Genomic DNA, 27,308 nt, shown 5'->3' with positions numbered 1-27,308 from the left:
CTCTGTGCATCAGGGTTTGGACTTCAGAGTCATATGCGTAGCCATAGATGAGAACTGAGACAATAACAACATCATCGTCAGCAATGGACTACCACCACCAACAGTCTGGAGTTCACGAACAAGAAATTTAGATGCTAGACTTTTAAACTATTTTTAAAAATAAAATAATACTAATAATAATACTAATAATAAAAACCTTGGAAGTTTGGCAACTGCATCTAAAGTGACATGATAAATTTATCAGTCAAAACGACTCATTAAACTACACAGAGATAGGTAATTTTTTTCAGTATTTTTAAATCTTAAAGTCGAATCTGAATAATGTTTCATACATTTTGGTAGCTTACATCAGTAGCTTTGTCTTTCGAAAGACCAAAGAGAAGTCTTATTATTTTTGAGTGATCAAAGACGTGCCCATTTTGCTTTGCAAGTCTATGCAACGTGGCTGTGTTTTTCTTGCAAAGATCCCATATTCAAGGAAAGTAATTAGGCACTCCAGTCAGAAAATGATGATTCCTCACACTCACCCTCAACATTATTATGCAGAACACAATTTGCAATACTTTTATCTAGCTTGCTACTAATGGGCCCTTTAAATCTTTGCTAAAACATCATGTTGGATTTTATTTTTTAAAATAGTTGAATGGTAGAAAGAATTAATCTTAACTGCAGCCCTAGCTCCTGGGTTTGGGTGAGACAGTAACGCATATTTGACTAAACTTGAAACATGCTGAAATACTTGCATTAGTAGTAGTGCAACATCTGCTACAAACATTCTGCTCTTAAAAAACTCTTTTTTTTCTCATTTGTATTTGAATTTTGTGTGCGGGCACATCTGTGAAAGACAGACATTAACTGGATATTACACAAACTCTCTTGCGGACTCAACAGTCAAATCGGATAGCTACACTGAAGCCAGCGCATGTATATCACCGATGAATTAGGATCAACAGAGAGATTCCCACAGACCTCAATGGGCTTTGAATCAGATTTGAACACACCCAGTAAAACTGCCTGCACAGGAGTTACACCAGGGTTGAATCTGGCCCATTGTTTTTCCCAAAGAAGCACTCCCTCACCCAGCGTAGTGCATTAACCTAACCTTCCTAGCACTACATTTTTGAGCAAAGCACTTCATTATGGCATAGCATTTCAGGCAAGGCCATGGAGATTAAGCGTTAATGAAATGTTTGGGTTTGGAAGAAGGGCTAAGGTAGGTGTTTAAATGAAACCAAACAGCTGTTAAAGGAACAGCTTCTCCTGAGCTAGAGCTTGCAGGAAGAGGACACTGGAACAAATATGGGTAAACAGAACAATTAACAGTGCTAGTCTAAGCACTGATCCAACGGCTGGGCTTTTAGCTGAACAGCAGAGGTTTGGCCCATACATGGATTATACAGATTTGATTCCTGCCCCGTCTGTCTTGCCCCCTGGTCAGTCAGGGTATGTCTACATGGCACTTGAGTCTCCAAACCCCAAACAGACAGATTCGCTTTAGCTCTGCTCAAGCTAGCATACTACAAATGGCTAGTGTCTGTTTGTAAGAGGGTGGAGACGGATGGCAGAAGAGAGATCACTTGATCATTAGCTGTTGGGTTCACTCCCTCTGGGGCACCTGGCATTGGCCACAGTCGCTAGACAGGATACCGGGCTAGATGGACCTTTGGTCTGACCCAGTAAAGCTGTTATTATGTTCTTATATGTGGATGCTGTGGAAAAAGTGGCAGCTCCAGGTAGCCACCTGAGCAGGTACCCAGTGGGTCAGGCAGGACGGTACTCAAGTGGCTAGCCTGGATTGCCATCCACACGGCAACAACCACATGGTCATTTTAGTGCAGAGCTAGGATGAGTTTAGTTACCTGGTCAGGAAGGCACGCTCCCAGCAGCCGTGTAGACAAACCTGAGGGGCAGGGAAAACTGCAGAAGCAGAATGTTCTTCCAAACACAGTGAGTGCCTTACAACTAATCTTCACAATAGTACGGGGGGAAGGGGAGCATTGCCAAGCTCCAGACCCAGACATTCAACTCCTAGCCCTCCTCAGCCAGAAGGCTGAAAGCCTCAACACAGGGACTAAAACATGAGAAATGGACGCAAGGTGGGTGTGTTTGTGGAGGGGGAGGAGAGAGCTGAGTATCCCAAGAGACATTGATGATCCGGATAAAGTCTGGGATTTTCAAAGGTGCCTAAGAGAGGATGGCACCCAACTCCCATTAAAAGGCTGTGGGTTCCTGACTCCCCTAGGCTCCTTTAAATGAATAAACAAACCAAAACTCCCACTGGTCCCTACTATTATTCTGTGAGTTAAACATTTTCCATTTAAATTTCCCTCCCACATCCTCTTTTAAGCACTAGTCTATACAGCTCATCTGATAAGAACTGTATAAAAATTAGCAGGATTGGCCAAATACCTTTTCCGAGTCCTCAAACAAAACAGAACCTGGGGAGGTGGGTGTCTCATCCAGTTCTTCCCACAGCTACAGTCAGCCTCCCCCACAACACTGCATTGAGTAAACCCGAGGTTCCTGGGGTGTATATAAGATAACTAATATACCAGGAGTGTAAACACAGAGAGAGGAGAGCTATGATGGTGGGAACTATCTTTGGTGCAAATCTTTTTATGTGAGGCCAAGTGCAACAAATATAGATGCTGCTCCTGCTCCCATAGAAGTTAACTTCAATAGTGTTGGGTCAAGTTCATAGACGTGTGGTTGGGATTTAGGAAAATGCCCATGACAAACAGGTGCACAACTGCCACTGAAAGTTGCTGCAGCCCAGCCTTCTTTGCAAATATCAGTAACCTTGCAGTCACCCTTGACAGTGATTGATGCAGAGACCAGGACGATTGTCTCGTTTCCTTGTGCTCCCCACTCTGTATCCACCTCTGCTTGGGCAGGAACCATCTCTTTGTTCTGAATTTGTACAGCACCTAACACAGTGGGAGTCCTGGTCTGTGACTCCTAGGCACTACTGGAACACATACAGTAACAACAACAACAAATGATAGAGGAGAAATCTTTCCCAAACAAGGGCAAACTCATTGTTCCCTGGCTTTGTCCTGGGATTACAATCAATCAATCAATCCATCCATCCAAACATAATTCTTTCTTTCATAAATTACAAATTGATATTAAAATATATTATTGTCAACAGACAACTAATTAGGAGCTTTACAGTAATTATACATTACGAAAAGATTGGTTTTACATATCCTGTTGATTTCCTTTGTGACAGTTGCTAAGTTCTGTAAAATTGCATTTTGTTTGTGTGTTTATTTTTATCTTCTCGCCTTTTAGAAATGTCTAGTGAGACTTTCTGGCTAAGTGACAGTCATTCCATTTTAAATCTAGGAGTCTGCATATATATTGGTGCCACATAAGTCTTACTATCACTCCACCAAAGCTTTAAACTTTGCATTTTGAAAACAAATGTCTTTTTCTACACTCAAAATCCCTGCCTTTAACTGGGAATTGACATTGGAAAACACTAATTGCTGTAAAATCCATTCACCCCGGTCCTGTTACAGCGCAGGCTGGGAGCAGATTGTGTGCCTCACAGTACCAACGCATTTCAACCTTGACCTCAGAAAACTGGTGACTATCTAACAATTCTCAGCTCTTTAAACATGTACTTTAGCCTTTTGAGAGCAGGCCATCAGCTGAAAAACTGAAAAAACCCAACACAGCTACTAAGGGATGCATCCTACCTATCTTCTCATCTGTGAATGATAAAACCTTGGTCCAAACCAGAGTGGTGAGTGTCAGAGGGGCTCTACGGGAAACAGGTGTGAATTTCTCTTTTGACTCTTCCAATTCTACAGGATATTTCAAACTGGCCTCTCTTGCAAAAGAGCACATGTTTAAGGTAGACCTGAAAACATCATGCAGATAGCTTCCTATTGTATACACTCACCAACAATTGTGTTATGGTCCTAACTTGCTGCGAGTTTTGCATGAGTGTGGACAGTGGAACTGGGGCTTTAATATACTGCTCTTGTTACGATCCTGCTGGTTAGAAAATATATAAACACAGAACTTTGACTTTTCTAATGCTCTTTCATATTATTAGCAATTACATTCCTTGGCTGAACGCAGATTACATCACACAACTCCCATTACAGTATTAACCAGTCAGGAACTAGCAGCAGTACAGGACACAGTGGGAGTAACAAGGCAAACACAACCTAGGATAGCTTCAATAGGTCCTGACACCTCTACAATGCAAGATGATTCCACCAGTCCCCCAGTGTAATGGCCATCTCCAAATCCCACACAAGCCAATGGAAAGATTCCCACATATTGTTTAATAAAAAATTTTTTTTGGATCTTGTTAAGTTATTCTAGAGGTCCAAGTATCTTCCCCCAGGGACAAACCCCGAGAATATTTCCCAGTTTGTGCTGAGTCATTATTTTGATAAACATGCTGAGTGTTTTAAACAGCAGCAGGATCAGGCCCCCACTCAGGCCTGAGGCCCTTAATCAGCAAAACACTTAAGCACATGCTTAACATTAAGGACCGAATCAGGACTACAGAATCGGCCCTCAGTGCCATATTTATATCTGTAGCTTACCAGCTTTTACAGGGTAAATTTAACCCCTTATGTCCCGAACAACAAAACCAATTTCAGCTAAGGACAACTTTATTCTCTACCTCCAGAAAACTCACTGCAAACGAAGAATGATTCATCAAAGTGCACTTATGGACAAGTTGGGCCATAGGGACTTTGTGTGTAAAAACACACACACGCGTGCACATGCACACAATCTCTCTCTCTGTTCCCCTCCTCATTGAGACCCAGATTGTCTGGTCCCTCTGCTCGGCATAGTCCAGCCAATTGATGGGCACAAGGAACTCCTAGCCCACCTCTGTGCAGAGGACAGTTGAACTCCTGGGGTTCAGGGAAGTACAGGGAGTGCACCCCAAAGGCACACACCACCCCAAAGTAGGTGAGGAGGAGGATACATCACAACACACAACTAAATCTTCTCTGCCCTCCTGTTGCATGCATACCAACTGCCGACTCGGTCAGACAGAAAGAGTGTTCATTCAGATGCTACTGTCCTTGTTCAAAGAGACACAACCCTCTCGGAAGAAATGACTGTGCTCAAAACCAGGTCTAGATTCCTCTGGCCACCAGCAGCAGAATCAGGTGCATGCAGGGCTGCTTTGGATGAAAACCAAATTAAACAGGAAACAGCCGATGGGTTTGTCTTGCAGCAATACTTATTTTAAGTAAATGGCGAGACAAGGGAGAATAATGAATCTCTTGGCTTTCTTGTGCCCGCTGGCTCAAGGAGGAAAGTACACTGCAGCAATGTGGTGAATAATCAGCTTTACAACATTGTTCAATTACGGTCAGCTGCTCAAACAGCACTTGCCCTTGTTTCTTTGTTTATTAATCGTGAATTTAGAGCGTTATGGTAGCACAGCAGCTATGGGAGACAATGTTCTCTCTGTCTCCAGGGATCACAAGCAACAGAGACGGCAGCGAGGTGAGTTTCTCTGCTCCGTGGGTGGCTGCACAGCCCACTGGCCAGGGATTCAGAAAGCCTGGGTTTTATTCTTGGCTGTGCCACTGACCTTCTGAGTGACTTTGGGAAAGTCACCTCATGCGTGTTTTCCCTTCCATTTTTTGTTTGACTTGTATGTTTCAATGATAAGTGCTTCAGAGGAGGAATTATCTCCCACCACATGTTTGTTGAGGGCCTATCGTGGGGACCTAATCTGATTGGTGCCACTTGGTGTTATTGTGAGGCACACTGCTCATTAATTATTTATTATTATTATTAGGAACATGCACATAAATATTAACCCATTTTTGATTTGCAGCTTGATGTTCTTTTGCAAATTTCTGGAAGAACCCCCTGCCCGAGTTTAACAACATCTGGCAAATACTGGTAATGGGAAAAGTTCCTTCTCCAAAGAAAACCCCCTCAACAATTGGGTATGCTTCAAGGAATTCAGAGAGAAGAACAAAGTTCTGTGAGTCAAACCCACAACATTTATGCTCTTGTAGTATTCATTGATTAAAGATAAATAGCCAGGTGGGACTTTCTCAAGACTAAACAAGCCCAGTTTTTAAATCTTTCCTCAGAGGTCATGTTTTCTAAACCTTTGATCTAAACCATTTTTGTTGCTCTTCTCTGGACTCTCTCCAAGTAGTCTACAGCTTTCCTGAAGTGTGGCTCCCAACCAGACACAGTTAATCAGCTGAGGCCTCAACAGTGTTGAGTAGAGAGGAAAAATTACCTCTTGTGTCTTATATACAACACTCCTGTTTATAAACCCCAGAATGCTATTCACCTTTTTAGTAGCTATATCACATTGTTGACTCATATTCATTTTGTGATCCACTATCACCCCCAGATCCTTTTCAGCAGTACTGCCTAGCCAGTTATTTCCCATGGCGTAGTTGTGCATTTGCTTTCTCCTTCCTAAGGGAAGTGCTTTGCTCTTGTCTTTATTGAATTTCATCTCTTGCTTATGAATTTCCTATTATGTGTTATTTCCAATTATCATTTATATTGCTCTGAAAAATGCGATGAAAAAATATACCTTTTCTTAAAACAAACCAAAACACATCAGTATTTGCAAGGCCCCCAAATAAAATGAGCAAAAGCTAGGATCAATGACATGGCTAGAAAGTTCTGCTGGAAGTTGTGTGACCATTGCCTCTGGGCATAAAGAGTGCCATCAGTGGAGAAGCACTTCCATTAACTATGAATATATGTTGTGCTGCTTGAATAGAATAACCTTTATAGATAAGGGGTGTGACTTTGCAGTCTATATGGTATTATAAAAATATGCTAATGAGTGAATATAATGTAACTGGAATATGCTTCATGCAAAAGGGCTCTTGTAAGGTATCATTACAAAGCTTATAATCTACTGAGTGTGACCATCCTATTTGTCTGAATGTATCATTCTTGTATCTGGAACTAGAAATATGAAATATAACTCTGAGGGCCTATTGTAATTATGCAAAGTGTGGGCCATTAATGGTGGTTTGGAAACGTGATGACTCCCATTAACCAGGACAATTGACTGCAGATGGCTGTGTTTACCTGTAAGTCTTCCTGTATACATGGGTGCTGGCAAGTGGGCAATGAAATCTTGCAGTGACATGTGAACATCTCACCTGAACTGGAATCTATCTTTAACCTGGTGCTTTTCCACTGAGAAGGGGGGGAGGGGAGCCCAGAGAGGGACAAAGGATTCCCACCTTATGCAAAAGATATATAAAGGGGGGAACAGAACAAAGGAGAGGAGCCATCATGAAGAATCCCCTAGCCAGCACCTGAGCTAGAACAAGAGCTGTACCATGGGAAAGAATTGTGCCCAGGCCTGGAAGGTGTCCAGTCTGAGAAAAACTTACTGAAACATCTCTGAGGGTGAAATTATCTGTATTCAGTTTGATTAGACACAGATTTGCACATTTTATTTTATTTTGCTTGGTGACTTACTTTGTTCTGTCTGTTACTACTTGGAACCACTTAAATCCTACTTTCTGTATTTAATAAAATCACTTTTTACTTATTAATTGACCCAGAGTATGTATTAATACCTGGGGGAACAAAGAGCTGTGCATATCTCTCTATCAGTGTTATAGAGGGCAAACAATTTATGAGTTTACCCTGTATAAGATTTATACAGGGTAAAACAGATTTATTTGGAGTTTAGACCCCACTGGGAGTTGGGCATCTGAGTGTTAAAGACAGGAACACTTCTGTGAGCTGTTTTCAGGTAAACCTGCAGCTTTGAGATAAGTAATTCAGGCCCTGGGTCTTTGCTGGAGCAGACGGGAGTGTCTAGCTCAGCAAGACAGGACGCTGGAGTCCTGAGCTGGCAGGGCAAGCAGGAGCAGAGGTAGTTTTGGCATATCGCGTGGCAGTTCCCAAGAGGGGTTCTGTGATCCGACCCGTCACAAGGGGGGCAGACTGAAAGCAAGGATCCAGGTGCACAAGGACACATGATACTGGAAAGGTGACTGCCCTGAAATAGACCAGCTTAGGAAACGTCTGGCCTCTTTGGAATATTAAATGAAGAGAACATTGTAATCTGTATAAAAGGGTCACAAGTCAAACTGGACCAGTCATCAGCCTATGCTGGGATAGTAGATCTAAAATAGACAAGCATTTTAGCTATTGTTAAACAAGAGAAATGTCATTTTAGTTAAATGATGTCACTGATTTCGGTTTCTCGGTAGGGAGCTGCCTTCAAATCTATCTAATAAGGCTCTTCACTATTATACAACTCCTTTCCTCGTAAATTACTCTTCTGAATCCAGATTAAAGCTTTTCCTTAGTCAGAGCACAGATATTGCACTAGAGACAATTTCACAAAGGGAGGCCAGCCTGATCTCCAAGGCTGTCAGTGCATCGTAACATGCGGTAACATGGCATAACATGCACTTTGCAGTAGCGTAGCTAGTGGGATGCATCAGAAGCAACTGCTTCTCCTCTCCACATTTTAAAAAAGTGGTAACTCAAGGGCTCCGCTCTGAACGACCTGCCCGGCTTCTGCCCCGCCCCCGCCGATCAGCTGTGTCTCCCAGCAGGAGGGAGATAGCTGATTGCGGGGCAGAAGCGGCACCTGCCCGCGAGCACTGCCAGCAACACGGCAGTTTTGGAGCATGAGCTTTCGTGGGTGAATACCCACTTCATCAGATGCATGTACAGATCCAGACTAACACGGCTACCCCTCTGATACATAACATATAACCTATTTCATCTCATAAGGTCTTCCATGTGGAATAGCTTTCTGAGGATTGCATTTATTTGCTGTTCTTCTATTTGGGAATTGAGAGCATACAAACAACAGGTAGCTCCTCACTTAGGGAAAGTAAGCAAAACTGCAGAGACAGAGAGAGGAAAATGCCTGCACGCAGCATGTGTTTCTCTGACAGATTTTCCACATCCTTCGAGGGAACTCCCAGGGAATCGGAGACATGCAGTCTTCCAACTGTCCAAATAAAAGCGACATCTCCCAGTAGCATCTATGGCAGTTTGTCTTGAGACTTTTCCTAGCGTCAACAGATTTAAGGGCCGACTCCAACCAGTATCCCAGATAACAACACAGCATATTTCAGTTTTGCTATAATTACTTGTGGACATTTCTCCAGACAGTATAGTTTAGTTACAGTTATTTAGGCTATGTCAAACACTATCAGCTAGGTCTGGGATTCCCAGCTCATCTGAGCTAGTGCGCTCAAATGAATAGCATCGCAGTAGTAGCATGGGAAGCAGCAGCCCAGGTTAGTACAAATCTGCCTAAACCCTGTGGGTCCGTACTCAGGGGGGCTGGCCCCTGCCACTGCTGCCCCTGACTACACTGCTGTTTTTAGTGTGAGAGCTAGCACGAGTATGTCTCCAGGAGCTGGAGATTACCTCTCTATGCTGCGTGTAGATGTTGCCCTGTCACAGAAGTATGCACTCATGTTCCTTGTCTGTATTTATGCAGAGAAGGTTAGACTCCAAAGATAAACTGAAGTCTGTTTCTTTGATCCTGCTCTGTCCTAACAGTAGGCTCAGCACAGCAGAAACACGCAAGGTATTTTCTCTCTTCCTGACACAAATCAAGTGAAGGTTGCTCATGCTGTGAAATATATTAAGTTCACAGAGTTTTAACAAAGGTTACCAAACCACAAAATCCTGCTGCGAATCAAACTACTTTCAGATGTCCTTTTAATTATATTAAATGAAAGTTTGGGCCGCTTTGATGCTTATGGGCAAACATCTAGATCTCTTGAAAAGCTGCTAAAAGTACTCCCTGTTGCTATAGTTAATATATTGCATTGTATGCACACTGCTAGCCAATTTATTACAGCCACTTTAACAAGGATATCCAACCTGACAGGCCACACAGAACAGCATCAGAAGTCAAGCAAAGCACAAATCACGAGAGGACTCCAAAAGTTGTTTGACACACGCACCACAGAGCTCTTTGTCATACAGCCAATTAAGTGACCAAATAAGGAACTTGAGAATCCTCATTAATTTGCTTCTCACTCTATAAATGGAGGTTAAAATCTCTCTTGTCACGTGCACTGCAAGTACACAAGTAAATGTGGCATAATTCAATTTACACTCTGTCATGAAGGGGCAAGATTCTTCTTCGGTTTAGACACAAGCAGGCATCAATAAGAAGTGGGACAGGCAGGATTAAGCCACTTTAGATATCAACAGACTAATCCCAGACATATCTTTTATCTGCCAAGAGATATGAGGTTTTCAAAAAAGACCTCTTCCTTTACTCAGTTGTGAACTTAATGCCTTGGATCCACTGAGAAAAGTTGATCATTTTTGCTTACTACAATGATTCAGACTGCTCATATCTTCAGGGAGAAACACACGAGAGTGATACCTGAGGATCAGAACTAAAAGGACTGCTTTGATCAAAACAATAGCAATCTTCACAGACTGGAGATGACAAGAACTGAAAGTACACAGGCCACAATTTTAGCAATGAAGTTATTCGCTTCACGGAAGAGCCTGTGTTCTTTAGTGCATGGGTAGTACCTTCAGAACACTTCCACTATCGTCGCCGGTAAGGTAAAGGTAAAAGCCTCATCCAGCTTCTAACGGGTAAGAAAATGGCACTTGCAGGAGTGAAAAGCAGTTATCATTTTGGGGCGGGGCAACAGTATGGTTCTGACTTAGAATAACAGAAGGAGACTCTTCCAGACACACTGAGGGTACGTCTTAGGGTGACCAGATGAGAGGGAGAAAATATCAGGACACATGGGGGGGGGAGGTCCGCCAGCGGAGCTTAAGAAAAGCTGAGTGCTGCCGGCGGAATGAAATATCGAGACAAATTGTGTATTGACCAAGGATTGGTTGAGACGCGGGACAAAGACCTAACTATCAGGACGGTCCAGATTTTATTGGGACGTCTGGTCACCCTGGTATGTCTGCACAGCAGATAGGGGCGTAATTCCCAGCTCTGGCAGACACACACATTATCTCTGCTCAAGCTTGCACCTGAAAACACCTGTGTGGCTACGGTGGCACAGACTAGTCGCCAGAGTACAATCCTGCCCGAGCCCTGGGTACGGCCTCGGGTGGCTAGCCGGAGGTGTTGCCCATGCTGCTAGACTGAGCAGCGCCAACGTGCGTACATCCACCTGAGCTGGGAATTCCACCTCCCTGCTGCTGTGCAGATGGACCCTAAGGAAAGAGTGGAGTGCTGGCCAAATCCTGGTAATCTGCAGAAGGAAAATGTCTCAGCGAGACCTAGACAAATACTGTGAAGGCTGGTTTTTCCCACCCAGATTAAAACCATTATGTTTACTTTCTGTAAATGTTAGGGTTCACTGGCAAAGGCACTTGCGAGAGCCTAAGGTGACACTCTCTCCTTTCAGCACTTTCCCGCCTAGTGGTTAATTTTATACATGAAGGGTTCGCTGCGTGGCATGATACAGAGTCGAGGCTATGCACACTGTTCACCAGAGCTGTGGCACAAACTACACACGCAAGACAAGGATCTGATATCATCCCTTGTAATGAGGCCCACACATGCAATTGAAACCTTGATTACACACCCACAATATGGAGGTATCAGGTGCTACCTGAATTCCTTGTGCAGACCACTCATATTGCCAGTAGCCGTGCAGGGAAGGTGAGAACAGGCCACGCCGAGCCAGGATTCTGCCTCCTGCACAGGTAGGCAAGGGAGGGCATTGGCTAGCCACAACTGGAAAGTAATTTGTCCCAGGGATAGGGCTGAGCAAGACCACATACAGCCTGGAGCAAAAAGGGGATGAATGAGAGACCCCATTGAAACTCTCAGCGTCACAATCCAGTCCCTGCTCTGTTCCTAGGGCAGCACATCTACAGGCTCCGTTACTCGGCATATGCAGCAAGGCTCTCATTGAGCCCTGATTTTAAACTCTGCGCATAGCCAATAATGCTTGCAGGAGACCAATTGTTTTTTAACGTATCTAAAGTGCTTATATGGCCCCCTTTACTATACTAACTGAATACTTGTAACCTTTAGTGTATTTATGTCACCACGCCCGCGAGACACAGGGATGATAATAATCATTCCCAATTGTATAGATGGGGAACTCAGGTGCACAGAGGGTAAGGCCCAGATCCTCTGAGGTATTGAGATGCCTAATGTCCACTGATCTCAATGGAAGTTAGGAGCCTAAAAAACTTTCAGGATCCAAGTTTAACTGACTGGCCCAAGATCGCACAGGAAGCCGGTGGGGGAAGAGGGAACTGAATGCAGCTCTTGCAAGTCCTAGGCTCACTAAGCCATTGGACTATCCCTTGTGCATGAGCATAAGTTCTGTGGCCAAGAAAGGCAAAGGTTTAATTTTTTCTAAGCTTTCCTAGCCCTGCTTATCTGCTTCTTCTCCCTGATGGATTCAAAGCCCCAGTGATCTCTCCCAGCCTAGTCTCCCGACTCGAGGAGTTACACGCATCCAGCCCCGCAGTAGAAACAATGCCGTGAGCCGGCTAAGGAGACCCATCACAACCATTGAACTCAGGTCAAATGTCAAATATTGAATATCAAATACTTGAAGCAAGCTGCCCATAATCAATTCAGAGCATGAAAGAAGAAAGGGGTGGGAAACAACCCTCCATAAAACTGAGTAACTATGAATTTTGAAGAAATTATGTGCATTATTCACTGTGAATCACACTCTCTACTCTAGTTTCCATCATGATGACTCCTTCTGCAGCACACTTGAAATAGGTTGCCAAGAGGAGTGAATGATAAAGAGGTTGGGTTTGAGAAACTATGGGATGTTTTCTTACATTGTACGCTTTTGGAGGGCATGGATCATCTTTCTGTTCCGTGTCTGTACAGCACCTAGCACAATGGGGTCCTGATTCATGACAGGGGCTCCTAAGTGTACAAATTAATAATAGCAATGATAACGATGATGATGATGATGAATAGATGTGGACATACAGTTCAACATCAGCTAATGATAATGAATTACATCCTGGAAGTTTTCTGTGTTCACAAGATGATTTCAGACCATTTTACAAGCAGGAGTAATAAAAATACAGCCTTGTTCTGCATACAGAACTTTCATCTCAACTTCAACTGGTACATGGTTATCTTCTGCATGAAACTATCTCCCCTGATAACAAGTGATCCCCATCAAGTAAGTTTCCTTTGGTAGATTAGGCCTCTCTCACTGCATGTAATTATTATGCAATAGAATTGTGAGTGATAGTTTCTCTTGTATCAGTTCTGACTTCCAAATCCGTGGGCACCTGTCTATTCACCTATGCCATTTGTTGTGTCAATGCTGACGCCTTGAGTTACCACTACAGTAGAGTGGAGGATTTGGCTGGATTGTGATTTTTGCTTTCTTCTTTTTGAAAGAAGAAAAAAAGACCAGTTACCACATCAACTTCTGAAAGGAGGCGAAGCAGCAAACTCTACCTACAGTAAAGATCACAGGGTTTGACATTTTTCAAACAAATTATCAGATCAATATTGGTTTTCACTATACTACTATCTAAAGGGATGGGCTAATAATCTCACAAACATATTTGCAGATATATTGCAGAGTTCTTCAAATAAATGTATTTGAATCCATATTTGATATGGTTTATTTTTTAATTATAAATACATCTTTGCTCAAGACCATCATCAGCTTCAAGTATTGGCTATACAGAGTTACTCATCACTAAAGATCTATGAAAATTACTTATTTATGTCCTCCATGATGAGGAAACCACCAAAACTCTAATCAATTTATCCATCCATCCCAAATTAAACCTCCTAAAATACCAGTTATTTTCATTGCTGGCTTTGCATTTACTGGACATCCTTCATATCAACTTCCTATTGCGTTTGTCCCTTGTTTAGAGAGATCAATAGTAAAAGGCACATTTTCAAAACTGTGCACAGAAACTTAACTACAAGGTTCCAATTCATGGCAATATTCATCTCTGTAACAAAATCATGTTACAAGGGTGGAATCCTGATTCTCCTGAAGTCAATGGCAAAACTCCCATTGACTTCAACGAGGCCAGAATTTCACCCCTTGACTCTAAAGATACGTTTACATTGGAGCTGGAGGTGTAATTACCAACTTCGGTAGACATACTTGTGTTAGCTTCGTTCAAGCTAGTGTGCTAAAAATAGCAGTGTATAGCTGGAGAACTCAGGCGCACAGAGGGTAAGTGCAGTCCCAGTGGTAAGACAGTTAGCCATGATCCTGTCTGAGACCCTAGATACATACTTGGGGTGGCTAGGCCCATCCTGCCTCCCATGACTCCATGGCTTCCCTGCTATTTTTAGCATGTTAGTTCAATCTTCTAGGGTGGGTACATCTGCCTGAGCTGGAAATTATACCTCCAGGTCCAGCGTGGACATTACCTAAGATTTCCTCAGGGGCTGCAAAGGGTCTAATGAACTGCCACGGCCAGCCTACAGATTTCTCTGAATTATTGGCTGGAAGAGCGAATTTTCTGGAGTTCTCTTTAATTTCTACTGATCATATTCTCTGCCTAGTGCATGGCAGCCACACTTTTTGGTGACTACGATTACATGAATTTCTAAGGGGTATTGTTTGAAGACTATATTGATGCCAAACACTCTGCAATATAGCACATAAAGGCATGACAAGGTACATTATTTTATGTTAACGTATTCAAAGTACAGACGATATCAGAGATGGACAAGAACAGTTAGGTCTTCCATTCCATTCTGCATCCCGTGGTTGTTCTCGTCAGAAGGTTTATTAGAGCTTTGTACAGTGTAAGGGCTTGTCTACAGGGGGACACTCAGGATAGTTAATCCAAATTAACTCAATATGCAAGGTTAAAGTAGATTAGTTAAACAACACCAAGATCCTGTGTGGATGCTCTTATTCAGAATTAAAGTAACATTAATTCAATTTAGTTTAATTCACCTTGGAAGGCAATCCTTAACCTTTAAACACACAAATAGCCCCACTGAGTTAAAGGGAAATACTCACATGCTTAAAGTTAAGCATATGCTTAAGTCTTCTGACATTTCTTTAAAAGTATGTTAAATACATTACACATTATTGGCCAAAGGAAAAAATAAAATAAAAAATATAAGAGTTTGCTTTTTCTTTTTTGCACAGCAAAATCTCGAAGACAGCGAAGAAGAAGAAGAAGAGAAATGGGTTTGGCTACTCTCTCTGAAATCTTAAAGAGTACTCAGCCTGAGGAATGGAAAACATTTACTCCTCTTTACTGATGAAAGCAAATCAGTGTACCAGGACAGTTAGCTGGCTGAAGATACAACTCTCACACATCTCAGGATATCCAAACCCAAAGGGATCAGATCGGCTAATGAAGAAGAATGCAGGTTTATACACATTTTACAGACATAGAAATCCAGGCACTCTCACCCCAAGTGCTACAGCAGGGATTCTCAAACTGGGGGTTGGGACCCCTCAGGGGGTCACAAGGTTATTACATGGGGAGTCGTGAGCTGTCAGCATCCACTCCAAACCTCGCTTTGCTTCCAGCATTTATAATGGTGTGAAATATATATAAAAAAGTGTTCTTAATTTATAAAGGGGGGGTCGCACTCAAGGGCTTGCTATGTGAAAGGGGTCACCAGTACAAAAGTTTGAGAACCACTGTGCATTGGCCAAGTAAAGCATATCATAGCACAAGATGTCATGGCCTGTAGGTGCAGAAACTAGAAATGCACAGATGTGCAGAGGGGACCTTAAACATTAATGTGTGTTTTGTTTTAATGTCTCTCTGTGTATTATATACATATAAATAATGGCAAATCCTGCATTAATGCAACATTAAGACTGCAAAATTAAATGCACAAAAATCAGGCGATAAAAAAAAATGTTCCTTAATGCAAAGTTAACTCATTCACATTGCACATACTGCTTTATAAGATTCACTGGATCTATAGTCAAGGAAACAGGACAAATTGCACTATCATTCTGATCCTGCAAAGACTGTGAGTAATAATAATAATACCTAGGGCTTTTCATCAGTAGATCTCAAAGCTTTTTACATCCCCATTTTACAGATGGAGAAACTGAAGTACATAGAGAGGAGTGACCTACCCAACGTCTCCCAGCAGGCTTGTGGTAGAGCCAGGAATGGAAGCCCAGTCCAGTGCTCTATCCACTAATAACTAGGACAACTGGCAGTGCATAAAGTTAAGCTGGTTTGTAAGTCTTTGCAGAATCAGGACCACAGCTTGCAACTGGTCATCACTTTATGACTAATGTCCCCTTTCCTCTGAAGTTTTCCATGATTGATCACAGCCACCAGGTGGATTTGGGGGAAAAGTTTGAAGAAAACTCTGTCCTTATTTCTGAGTTACCTGAGGACGGTAAAACATAACTGTTCCACTTTAAATGAGAACTCTAAAGATTGGGACGTGGGGGAAGGTTGTATAAGGAAACTCCAGGTTAGCTGAACTCCCAAGGCACAATTTGGCATATTCTTTGTGCAGACTCCTACTAAGTCCATGGACACTCTACATGAGGAGGATTTACAGGGATGTGTCCCAAAAAATTGAAACTTCACCTGTGGCAAATCGTCCATGACAAATAGGTGCTGTGAGAGTTGGACAAAAATATTTTAAAATTAAGAAATGATAGAATCATACAAGTATGGAACTGGAAAGGACCTCAAGAGGTCACCTTGTCCAGTGCCCTGCACTCAAGGCAGGGCTAAGTATTATCTAGATTGTCCCTGACAGGCGTTTGTCTAACCTGCTCTGAAAAATCTCCCCATGATGAAGATTCTACAATATCCATATGCAATGTGTTCCAATGATTAACTACTACATTTTTCCTAATGTCCAACCTAAACCACCCTTGCTGCAATTTAAGCTCATTGCTTCTTGTCCTATCCTCAGAGGTTAACAAGAACAATGTTTCTCCCTCCTCTTTGTAACAACCTTTTATGTACTTGGAAATTGTTTTCAGGTCCCCTCTCAGTCTTCTCTTCTCCAGACTAAACAAACCCATTATTTTAATCTTTACTCATAGGTCATGTTTTCTAGACCTTTTATAATTGTTGTCGCCTTCCTCTGGGGTCTCTCCAATTTTTCCACATTTTCCTGAAATATGGACCCCGGAACTGGACACAGAACTCCAACTGAGGCCTAATCAGCACGGAAGAGAGCGGAAGAATTACTTCCCGTGTCTTGTTTACAACATTCCTGCCAATACATCCCAGAATGATGCTTGCTTTTTTTTTGCAACAGTGTTGCACTGCTGACTCATATTTAGCTTGTGAACCTTATTAAGGAATAACGCCAGTGGGTGTAGCCCCTCCCCCAGGGCGTGGCTTCAGCCTTCCTTCTTTTTCTCTTTTGGGTATTTACTCTTACCAATACTTGGAGCAGCTCGATTTAAGCAGGCACATTTCACAGAGGGAGTTGTTTCTGAATTGCCTGCTGCACTAGACAGCTGCACTCCATCTCAGGGCACACCACCTCACCTGGGCCATCTGCTTTGACCAGTTGCCAGGCAGGGAGCTGGGTTTGGAGGAGTCTGGGAGATTTAGGAGGTGGGGGTGTGGCTTAGTTATAAACATTTGGTAATTATTAGTTAATCGTAATCCTTACTTTCCTCAGCTCCCATCTTCCCGTTCTCAGTAAATCCCCAATCCCTTATACTGGGGTTAAGTTTATTTACTTGTATGGTCCTGGGGACTGGACTATACATTCCGTGCCAGCTTGCACCATTAGCACTGACTTTCTCAAGGGAGCCCACCCCTGGGTATCTGGCGCAGTGAGAAGCCCCTGAGTGCCACAAAGGAACACAAGTCCGGAACCTTGAGAGGAGAGACGAGAAGCTGCTCCAAATATTGGCAAAAGCAAATGTCCGGAAGAGAAAAAGGGGATGGGCTTAAGCCACACCAAGGGGGACAGGCTACCCCCACATGGCATTATTCCTTAATGAGGACAAGCCACATGTGACATTCAGTTGTTTTTGAGCGACCAATGTGCAAAGAGGCTTTACCTTCCTTTTCTAAAGTAAAAATACGTGTGCATAGGTGGAAAGGTGCAGCCAAAGCAGGGACTGCTCCACGGGGAAGAGGGGCTAAAATGGGACGCAGCTGCAGCCACCCCTCTCCCAAATCCACCCCCAACCCAGATTTGTGTAGACCCCTCCATTGCACCCTGGGGGCACCAGGAACCAGGAGGTGTTTCCTCGCCACCTCTCCATCTCATTATTCACAGTGCCGGTGTGATCCATCCCTACCCCTACCTTGTGTTTCTCTTGTCTATGTATATCGTAAGCTGTTCAGGGAAGGGACAATCACCTACTCTGAGTTTATGCAGCACCTCGCACAATGGGGTGCCAGTCTTGCCTGGCCCTTAGGTACTATAGTAATAAACATGATTAATAAATAATAACAATACTAATAATAATATATACAAAAAACTGCCTTCCCCATTTGGATAACTCAAAAAATGGCTGAAATAATTTTCTCCAATCTTTCCCCCAATTTTCTAGTGAGTTTCTGCCCCAACCATTCGTGAAAATTGTAAGCAATGGAAAGTGGATTTATAATGTTATCCTGTAGCCTTAACTAGAGAATTTGCTGCCCCAAAGGCTAGAGTGATCAGATACTCAGACACAAGAACAGCACCAGACATTCAGTCAAACAACTTGACAGATTTATAAAAACACTAGAAATACCTGGACATAGGCCCTGCAAGAGCGCTCCCTTTTCTGAAGCTGAATCCATAAAGACAGCAGATTAAAGACGGAATAGAAAAAACAAGTTAGTGACAGAAGAAAACAAGGGGAAAAAATAAAGAAAACATCTACACAAAAACTATCATTTCTCTGTTGATAAGTTTCGAGGAGAACATGCAAGCTAAGCAGCAGTGGAATGCTGTAAGTACTGGCTCTAGAAACAGCTGGTTAGTTCTTTTCAGGAAAGCACAGACTGGAAACTGCCACAGCAGCTGTTAGTTATGGCAGCAGATCTCCAGGCAAACTGTAACTATTCTGTAAACTAAATTTACCTTGCAAATTTGAAATCCTGCATTGCACATCATGTCAGACAATGCCAGATATTTCGAGCCTTATTCTTATTTGCACAAGGCTCCTTTACATTGCTCTGGCAGTGTAAAGATCCGTTAAAGAGGTGTCAATTATAGTTAAATGAGAATCAGGCTGAATATTTCAGGCTATTTTATCTTTGGGCTTGCCTACACAGTGCTGGGTGTTGTGAGCTAACCGGGCCATGAAGCTGCTGCTGGCACACACTAAAATCTCCCTAGTGTATGTTAACATAGTTAAAATTTTAACAAAAGAAAACGATGCCTCACTATCACCCCAGTTCATTTCAATTCATTTTACATCAACTTGTATGAAAAAAAATAAGAGCTCAGTTTTCTGGCCAAGTACTGAGCGAAGTCCTTTCTGTGGACTTACACATTTCTCCTACAGATTAACCCAATATTTGATGGCTGTTCCTTGCTTTCTTTTGCTCTCTCTGACTAAACAGAACAAAACACAAAGTCTTTGCTAATTACTACTTCTTTTCTTTTCGGTGCATTATCCCTGATCAGCAAAGGGGATAATGGAGCAGTGACTCTACTGCCTATTGTTTGCTGAATACTATTTCCAGCTTTAAGCCAGGCATTCTTAAATGAACACAGAGCAGTTGCTCCTCTAAAGAATTAGGTGGGGAATGAAAGCAAGTAAATTACTGAGCCTGTCATTTGGCTCACTGTCTGGTATCACTGACTTGCAGGACTCCACACACTCCAGAATTTTAATGTGCAGCACAATTGATTTGTACTAGTTGACTATGGAAACCCGAAGGGGGAAAACTGCTAGAGGGGACCACAGGAAGGCAAGGCAGAGTGAGAAACACACTGTCTTGTTATGTTCTTTCCCCCTTCTGGCTACAACCACATTTTCATAGAAATGGAGAAATGTCAGAAGGTGAAATAGGCATTAAACACATATGTTTTGCAAAGCAAAGGTGACTGGATGCTGTATGTAGCTAAGCAATATTCAAAGTAGCCAGCAAATTAGAATTATGTAACCAGTTAGTATGTGACAGTAATTGCCAGCTTTACCCAATGTCAGATATCAACATAATTTCGTATCTAAAAGCTTTGCAATAGGTCTGCAATATACATTGTTGTGTCCCTGTATCAGTTAATGCCCGCACTGTTATAGGAGAGCGTGAAGCAATATTAATTAATAGCATCAAGTTAACCCAGCCAATAGCACATGCAAAGCACAGGATGCACAGGACTCTAACTCCTAGAGTTGTTTTTTGGTTTAAATATAACAATCCGAAAGATCCTTTGTGCTTAAAACAGCATAAATCAACAATAATAACTTTGTTTTTCATAGAATTATTTGGATTTGCATCCCAAAATACAGTAAGCACAGAAAATATCTGGTGTATCTGTGATTTCCCCACCCACCCCGCTCCATCTCCCCACCCACACTCAGTCTAACCTTGGAACCAAGTTCTGCTTGTAGTTACACAGATGTCTCTGCCATTAAATCCAATGGTGTCACTCAAAGCAGAATTTGTTTTAAGAATACGGTGTACATAACTGTGTACGTCAATCTGAGGCATCTATTCTATGTCTTAAGGGCCAATGCAAGGTCTATATCAGGGTTTCTCAAACAGGGGTCGGCGCTTGTGCAGGGAAAGCCCCTGGCGGGCTGGGACGTTGTGTTTACCTGCCCCGTCCACAGGTCCGGCCGATTGTGGCTCCCACTGGCCGCAGATCGCTGCTCCAGGCCAATGGGAACTGCTAGAAGCGGTTCGGGCTGAGGGACGTGCTGGCCGCCACTTCCAGCAGCCCCCATTGGCCCGGAGCCAGTGGGAGCCGTGATTTGCTGGTCCTGCAGATGGGGCAGGTAAACACACTGGCCCGGCCCGCCAGGGGCTCTCCCTACACAAGAGGCGACCCGTTTGAGAAACTCTGGTCTATATGAACCACCACTTTAATTCCATATAGAGCCTATTCTGTGGGCTAAACTGATACTTAAGTGATGCGTAAGCCCTGGGCTGACATTTTACACAGGAGTGGATTTCACCTTAAAGGAGCAAATATATTTGTATAAACTCCACAGCTAAGAATTCAACTATCAACCATTTCCCGATTTTTAACATTTAAATTGCCACCTACATCCATCTCCCAAGATAACAATATTTTCCATCACAGGAACTACACAGTAATCATATGATACAAAAGGTAGCCCTGGAAAAAATTACACATAAAAGAATCGTCTGATGTTAAGCTACCTTGCCAGGTTGTGCTATTTTAAATAGAAGTGTTCTACTAATTCACATTCACTTTGCCATTTCAAATACCTTTCTCCTCCTCCCATCAATGTAAATTCATTGGCTAGGATTTTTACAAACCCAGATCCCTCATTCTGTGGTTTAGAGTGTGAGGGTCATTTCACAAGTGGATTCAGCAATAGACTCACTGAGCAAAATTCCGCTACCAGTCACATAGGTGTAAATCCAGAGTATTTCCAATTACCTCAACAGAGTTTCTCTTGAGTTGCACTCATGCATGGTAGCTGGGAACAAAATCAGCCTCCTGGAGTTTATACTGCTAAGCATTTGAGTATAGACATTTTCCAAAACTAGCAGCACACTTGGCATTAACAACTGTTCCACAACTCGACAGACTAAAAATACATCTCACCCTCAATCCAGATTTGTGTAAAGTTGTGAAAACGGCCATGTGCTCCCATCTACTTAGAAAGAATCACATGCCAACACTGGCAATAGTGAGGCCTTCTAACAGCTCTCTGGAGAAAGCACAACTGTTGCTTACCCTCCTCATTGTTCCCAAGGCCTTCGCTTCTTACCTTGTTTAAACTGCGCGCAGCACTGTCTTTCCCACCTGGAGTCAGGTTTCGGAGCTGCACATCCAGCAAGCCCACCAGCTGGTCCATGGCTCGGACTGAATATGTGATGTCTCCAGCATTCAAGTGATTTTTCGTCTGCTCCGCAAGCTCTCTGGCAATGTTGGCAGCAGTCTCCCCGGACTTCAGCTAGGAGTTGAAGGACAGGAGAAAACGAAAAGATGTTTCACTGTTCCTGGCTAAGTGGTAAAAAGCGTAGAAGGAAAAGGATCCTATTTTCTCCTTTTAGATGCATGCATAATGATCATTGTACCATCAGCCTAGATCTTTGCTGTGAATGTAAAAATCTTCAATTACCCCTATATTTTAATCTGACTCAGTTTGCAAGTATGCTGACCTATACTACTCATTGTCTTGTGAAAGACAGCTGTCTGTCAGAGTGAGCAAAGCAGAAGAATTAAAAAGTGATGCAAATGTTAAACAATTTTATGTATTTTTCCCTGCAGCAATGCAACAACTTTGTATTTTATTTTAAGCATTCTGCAGTCCCTCCTACATACAGAAAGTTAAGATAGCAAACTGTTTTGCAAAATGAAGGTTCAAGCAGGAAACACACCACAAGAGATTTCATGATTTAAAATCAGTGGAGCTGAATCTGCTTAAACACACACTGCTTTCCTGTCAGTGTGTCTACATTGACTTCAGTGGAGTTACTTCCCAATTTCCACCAATGTAGTGAGATCAGAATCAGGCCCTATAACTGCACAGTACTGGAATTTGTGGGCACGGTATTCCTTTGTACTGCAAATTTGCCAGCAATTATTGTAACAAAAATAAAGATGTGGAGGTGGGAAAGTAGGTGCAGCTGCCTTACACAATGGAATTCCTGTTTTCTTCAGCCATACGGTAACATCTCAATACCTACCCTAGCACAATCAATGTGTAAATATGCATGGGCTTACCATCAAACTAACAGTATCTCTCAAACTCAGCAGATTACTTAATGATGAAGAAAGAAGTTACATTTCAGCTACTGGTCTCCACAGCAAAACTGACTTCTCATAAAAAGGAACAAAATGAGACTGCTAGAGCCCACATTAACTAGGAAACAACAGCAATTTTCATAACTTTGGTTTAATAAGCAGAAGCGTATTCAGCCATTCAAGGCATTGCTGAAAAGAAGAGCTGTTTAATACATTGCTGCAATTTGGGAGCCATATTACGCAGCAGGAGTGCTTCACCTCAATCACTTTATTGTTTAATCTTAAAGCTTGAATTTAATGGCTTACTGCATCTCCTGACTGGCAGCATGAAAACATCCAAAGTCAAGGGGGAAAGAGTGTCAACTTCAAACAGGGAACCAAGCTTTCCTGTGCCGCCACAGAGGAGCCTCCAGTAGGGACCGGCAAATAGGCTATTTGGATTATACTGGAGTTTAGAGATTTTAATGTCTGCATCATTAACAGACTCCTGAATCTCAATATCGCCTAAACCAAACCTGAACCTGGCATTACCCTGGCACATCTGTTTCCTTTTTGGGCTTTCATCCTTACCCTGAGCTGTTTTACCTTGCTGGCTTTGTACCAGAGCTGAAGGGAAATTGTACAGAAGTAGGTATAACCGAAGTTACAAATTCTCTCCAGGGTGAAAGGGTCACTATCAAATTATCGTCCAATAGATAAAATCAGGTATTTCTCTTGTTCACCCATTTTGGGTGCCTATTTCAATGCTGGATTGTAGAAACATAGAAATAGCAGGTAGAACTTGGCTCCATGTAAATCAATTAACTGTCTTATAAATGAATAACTACCATCAATTTAACAGCAACGACTGTCTGATTTAATGAAACCAGAGTGAAGATGCTCATATACTCATCTTTAGAGAACTGAAGAGAGATATAAGGTGTTATTCTTTCCATTATAGCAATGACAATTTATATTCAAGGATTAAATTATTTTAACCTTACTGTTCATGCATTTCATACCACTGAGACCAGATTCTACTTTTAAAAGGTGCCTGCCACTCTCTGCTCTGATGAGCAGTCAAAGAGTTCTGCATTCTAGTATGGTGGCTGACCTCCTGTTCTCTTCAGATACTGCCAGAATGGCAACAGCTATTCCACACATTCCTCCCCTTGTTCTAAAACAATTCATCTTAAACTTTTTTCTTTCATTTCCTCTAATTCCTAAAATAACTGGTGACCTTCAGTGAGTCACCGGGGCTTATAAAATTATTCTTCTGCCATCAGTTTGTGTGTGCGTGTGTGTGTGTGCGTGCGTGCATGCGTGTGTGTGTGTGTGTGGAGGGAGAGTTGCCGGTAGATGGTTTCAGAAATACCACTGCTTCCTGCAGTTGTGTTGGAACGTCCATCATATTGTTAATGAGTAAGCCCAATGGTTCTAGACCTCATGTGTTTGTATCCTTCCAGGTGCCACAGGTCATTGTGTTTAAAGGAGGTCTCCAGGTTGTAATGAAGATGAGTGTGCCAAATCCAAGAGTCATCTTCCTTTGCAGTCAGCACTTGGTTTTATTCAGTTTCAGTGCATTGTCCCAAGCAACCTACGGATTTTTATACAGGCCTGTCATTGGGTTCTTGTTCTGTGTTGTCCCAAACGATAAAAGCATCTATGCAGCCCAGGCGCTGCTGCACCCTGCTATAGAATATAACAGAGGCTAAACAAAACCAAAATAGAGGCGTTGGAAATGGTGCCTGTCAAAAGACATTAAAATGCCGTCAAGAACTCTCTTGAGTTAGGAACATTTGCCAAAACTAATCTGATACATCCAGAAGGGTGAAGACTTTGACACCTGCCATTTCCCCCCAGATTTCACATCTGGCTGGCCTGGGATAGAGCTCCTGCCTCACGCTGGCATATGCAGTCCCAAAAGTTTTCTCCAACCACTGCCAGCAGAATGCACACAGGTTCCTCCACTGTACATTGCTCCTCACAGCCACAGGAATGATGCTGGCTGCACAGACTTAAGGCCACTTGCCATGTTATTGTTAACGTCCCTAAATCCTTTAAGCATTTTTCCACTTAAGTTATAATGTTCTGAGTCAAGCCCTGTTATACAATAAACATCAGTTCCAATGGCTAGACTGATTCCAGGCCCAAGATATGTGTTCCATCCCTTGTAACAATTTCAGCGTTTACTTCTCTGTTTGTCATATATCAGAGTGATATGGCATCTTCCCGCTGCAGAAACAGGGCAATGTGTATTCTCAGGATATTTGCTTATTTCATAAATTGGCATCTCAGTCAGAATGTGTCACAGTCACACCGGTAACCAGGACCGGCGCTAGGGGGTTGAGCGCCCTAGGCGCACAGCAATTTTGCTGCCCTGAGCGCTGGTCCCGCGGCTCCGCTGGAGCTGCCCCAGTGGTGCCTGCAGAGGGTCCGGTGCTCCGTGGCTCCGCTGGAGCTGCCGCAGTGGTGTCTGCGGGAGGTCCACTGGAGCCACACGAGCAGCCGACCATCTGCAGGCACGACTGCGGCAGCTCCACCCGACCACAGCTCACCGGACCACCCGCAGGCACCACTGTGGCAGCTCCACGGGAGCTGCCTGCCGCCCCCTCCGGTGGCGCCCTGACCCAGGGGGCCCCTGGGCTGCCGGCTGCCACGGCGGCGCCCTGACCCAGGGGACACCCTAGACTGCGGGCTGCTGCGGAGGCGCCCTGACCCAGGGGACACCCTGAGCTGCCGGCTGCCGCTGGCAGCTCAGACTCCCTCTCTGTCCCAGCAGCAGTGGAAATATCGGCACCCTAGGCAACTGCCTAGTCCGCCTAAATGGTTGCACCGGCCCTGCCGGTAACAGCTTGATTTCAGTATCTGCATCCACTTTATATGCAATTTCCATCCCCTGGGCTTTAAGGGTAATAGGGCAGTCTTTGCCAATTGCGATTGCTATATGGAATCGCTGTACAGCGTTTCACCACTGAGGTTATCAATGTATTCCTTCAAAGCATTTACCTTTTCCTTTTGCCTGCATGGGTTTGCAAATTGGTTGCACTCACAAATGCTGCACTTTTGGCCAGATGCCAGACAGTCTGTATGTGCATATTCACTTCTCCAGTTCCTACAGATGTCAGCCTGCCTTCTGGTTTTGTGTTCTTCCTTGTGCTCACTGCGACCCGTGGGTTTTCTTCTCATGTCCGTCCTTTGTGCCCCTCTGAGCGATACCCTCATGTGTGCTTCCTTGACTTTCCTCGTCATGGAAAGCTTAAGACTGCAGTTTGACTTGTTCCATTGCTTCGCAGATTCATATGGCTGTTTTTAGGGTTAGCTCACCATCTCTCAGCAAACTTCCTTTCCCAAAGCTCACTGCCATCCTGTTTCTAATGGGGAAATATGTCAGTGGGGCCAAAAATAAACATCACACAAATGTCTCTTGAGCTTCCAGGCTATAAAACACTTCTCAACCGCATCTTTGCTGTTATCGTTCTCATGCGAAAGAGGAGTCTTTTATGACTTACTTTCTTCCAGAGCACACAACAATCTTCAAGCAGTGCTAGGACTCTATCAAAATTAGAACCACCCACAGGTAGGAACTTGAAACTATTACAACTACATAAGGGCTCTGCACCAGATGAAGTTAACATTAGGGTCATTTTCCTGGCATCACTCGGGTCTACATTCACAAGGGTAGATATAGTCAAAACCTGTCTTTAAAATGCTTCAATGAATTCACTTCTGTTTACAACTGTAATCAGCAACTACATTATCTAATGATTACTTCACATATATCTAACAGCAAGGAACCATGGTTTGCACTTACTTAGGTGCAGCCCGAAGCTATCTATTATGCTGAGCAGTCACAATGTCCAGTTTCCATAGAACATGATAATCTATTGACCACTACTGCCATCTCCCACCGACTTGCACAATAACAATCAGAACAAACAAATAACTTAGAAAGACAAACACCATTGATCAGAGGTGTCAAACACCTAGCCTGTTTGATACACTCATGCGTCCTACATGAGCTTTCATTTCAAATATGTTTCTAGCCCTCATGACCGTGAAGTTAACCTTCTAAGATAGAACCAAGGATTGTCTTCTTGGGTACCTCTACACAGCAAAGAAAAACCCACGGTACCGAGTCTCAGAGCCTAGGCCAACTGACTCGGACTTGCAGGGCTTGGACTGTGGGGATAAAAATCACAGCATAGACATTCCCACTTTGGGCTGGAGCCCGGGCTCTGAGGCCCTTCCCCCTTGCTGGATCTGAGAGCCTGGGCTCTAGCTTGAGTGGAAATGTCTACACTGCTAATTTTAGTCTCATGAGCCCGAGTCAATTGACCCAGGCCCTGAGACTCGATCCCACGGGTTTTTCTTTGCAGTGTAGAAGTATCTCTTGAGTCTGCAGATAGTCAAGCAATAGCTGAGGGAATGCTGACACTCCCACTCCTTGTTCATATAACTGGAGCGTATGTTGTCTCTAAAACCTAATGACAACACTCTCCATGTTATCATTAACCATGTAATCGCCAATCATTTTATCAGCTGGCCAGGGGAA

The 27,308-nt window shown here is 43.2% G+C and overlaps 1 protein-coding gene across 24 annotated transcripts in view; it reads right to left on the bottom strand.

The window, feature by feature from the left end:
- ADGRL3 (adhesion G protein-coupled receptor L3) overlaps positions 1-27,308 on the bottom strand; it is an 814,176-nt gene that overhangs the window by 127,324 nt on the left and 659,544 nt on the right. For 20 of the 24 annotated variants that reach the window (XM_050948174.1, XM_050948180.1, XM_050948199.1 and 17 more), the window contains exons 10-11: positions 21,795-21,980; positions 18,630-18,668 (exon numbers count right to left, since the gene is read on the bottom strand). In XM_050948174.1, the coding sequence (XP_050804131.1) occupies positions 18,630-18,668; positions 21,795-21,980 (225 nt within the window). The remainder of the gene's footprint in view (positions 1-18,629; positions 18,669-21,794; positions 21,981-27,308) is intronic. The other 4 variants (XM_050948187.1, XM_050948192.1, XM_050948190.1 and 1 more) reach the window with 1 other exon arrangement.

Source organism: Gopherus flavomarginatus, chromosome 3 (assembly GCF_025201925.1).
Source record: "Gopherus flavomarginatus isolate rGopFla2 chromosome 3, rGopFla2.mat.asm, whole genome shotgun sequence".
Lineage (NCBI taxonomy): Eukaryota > Metazoa > Chordata > Testudines > Testudinidae > Gopherus > Gopherus flavomarginatus.
This window is presented reverse-complemented; position numbering and strand designations above follow the sequence as displayed.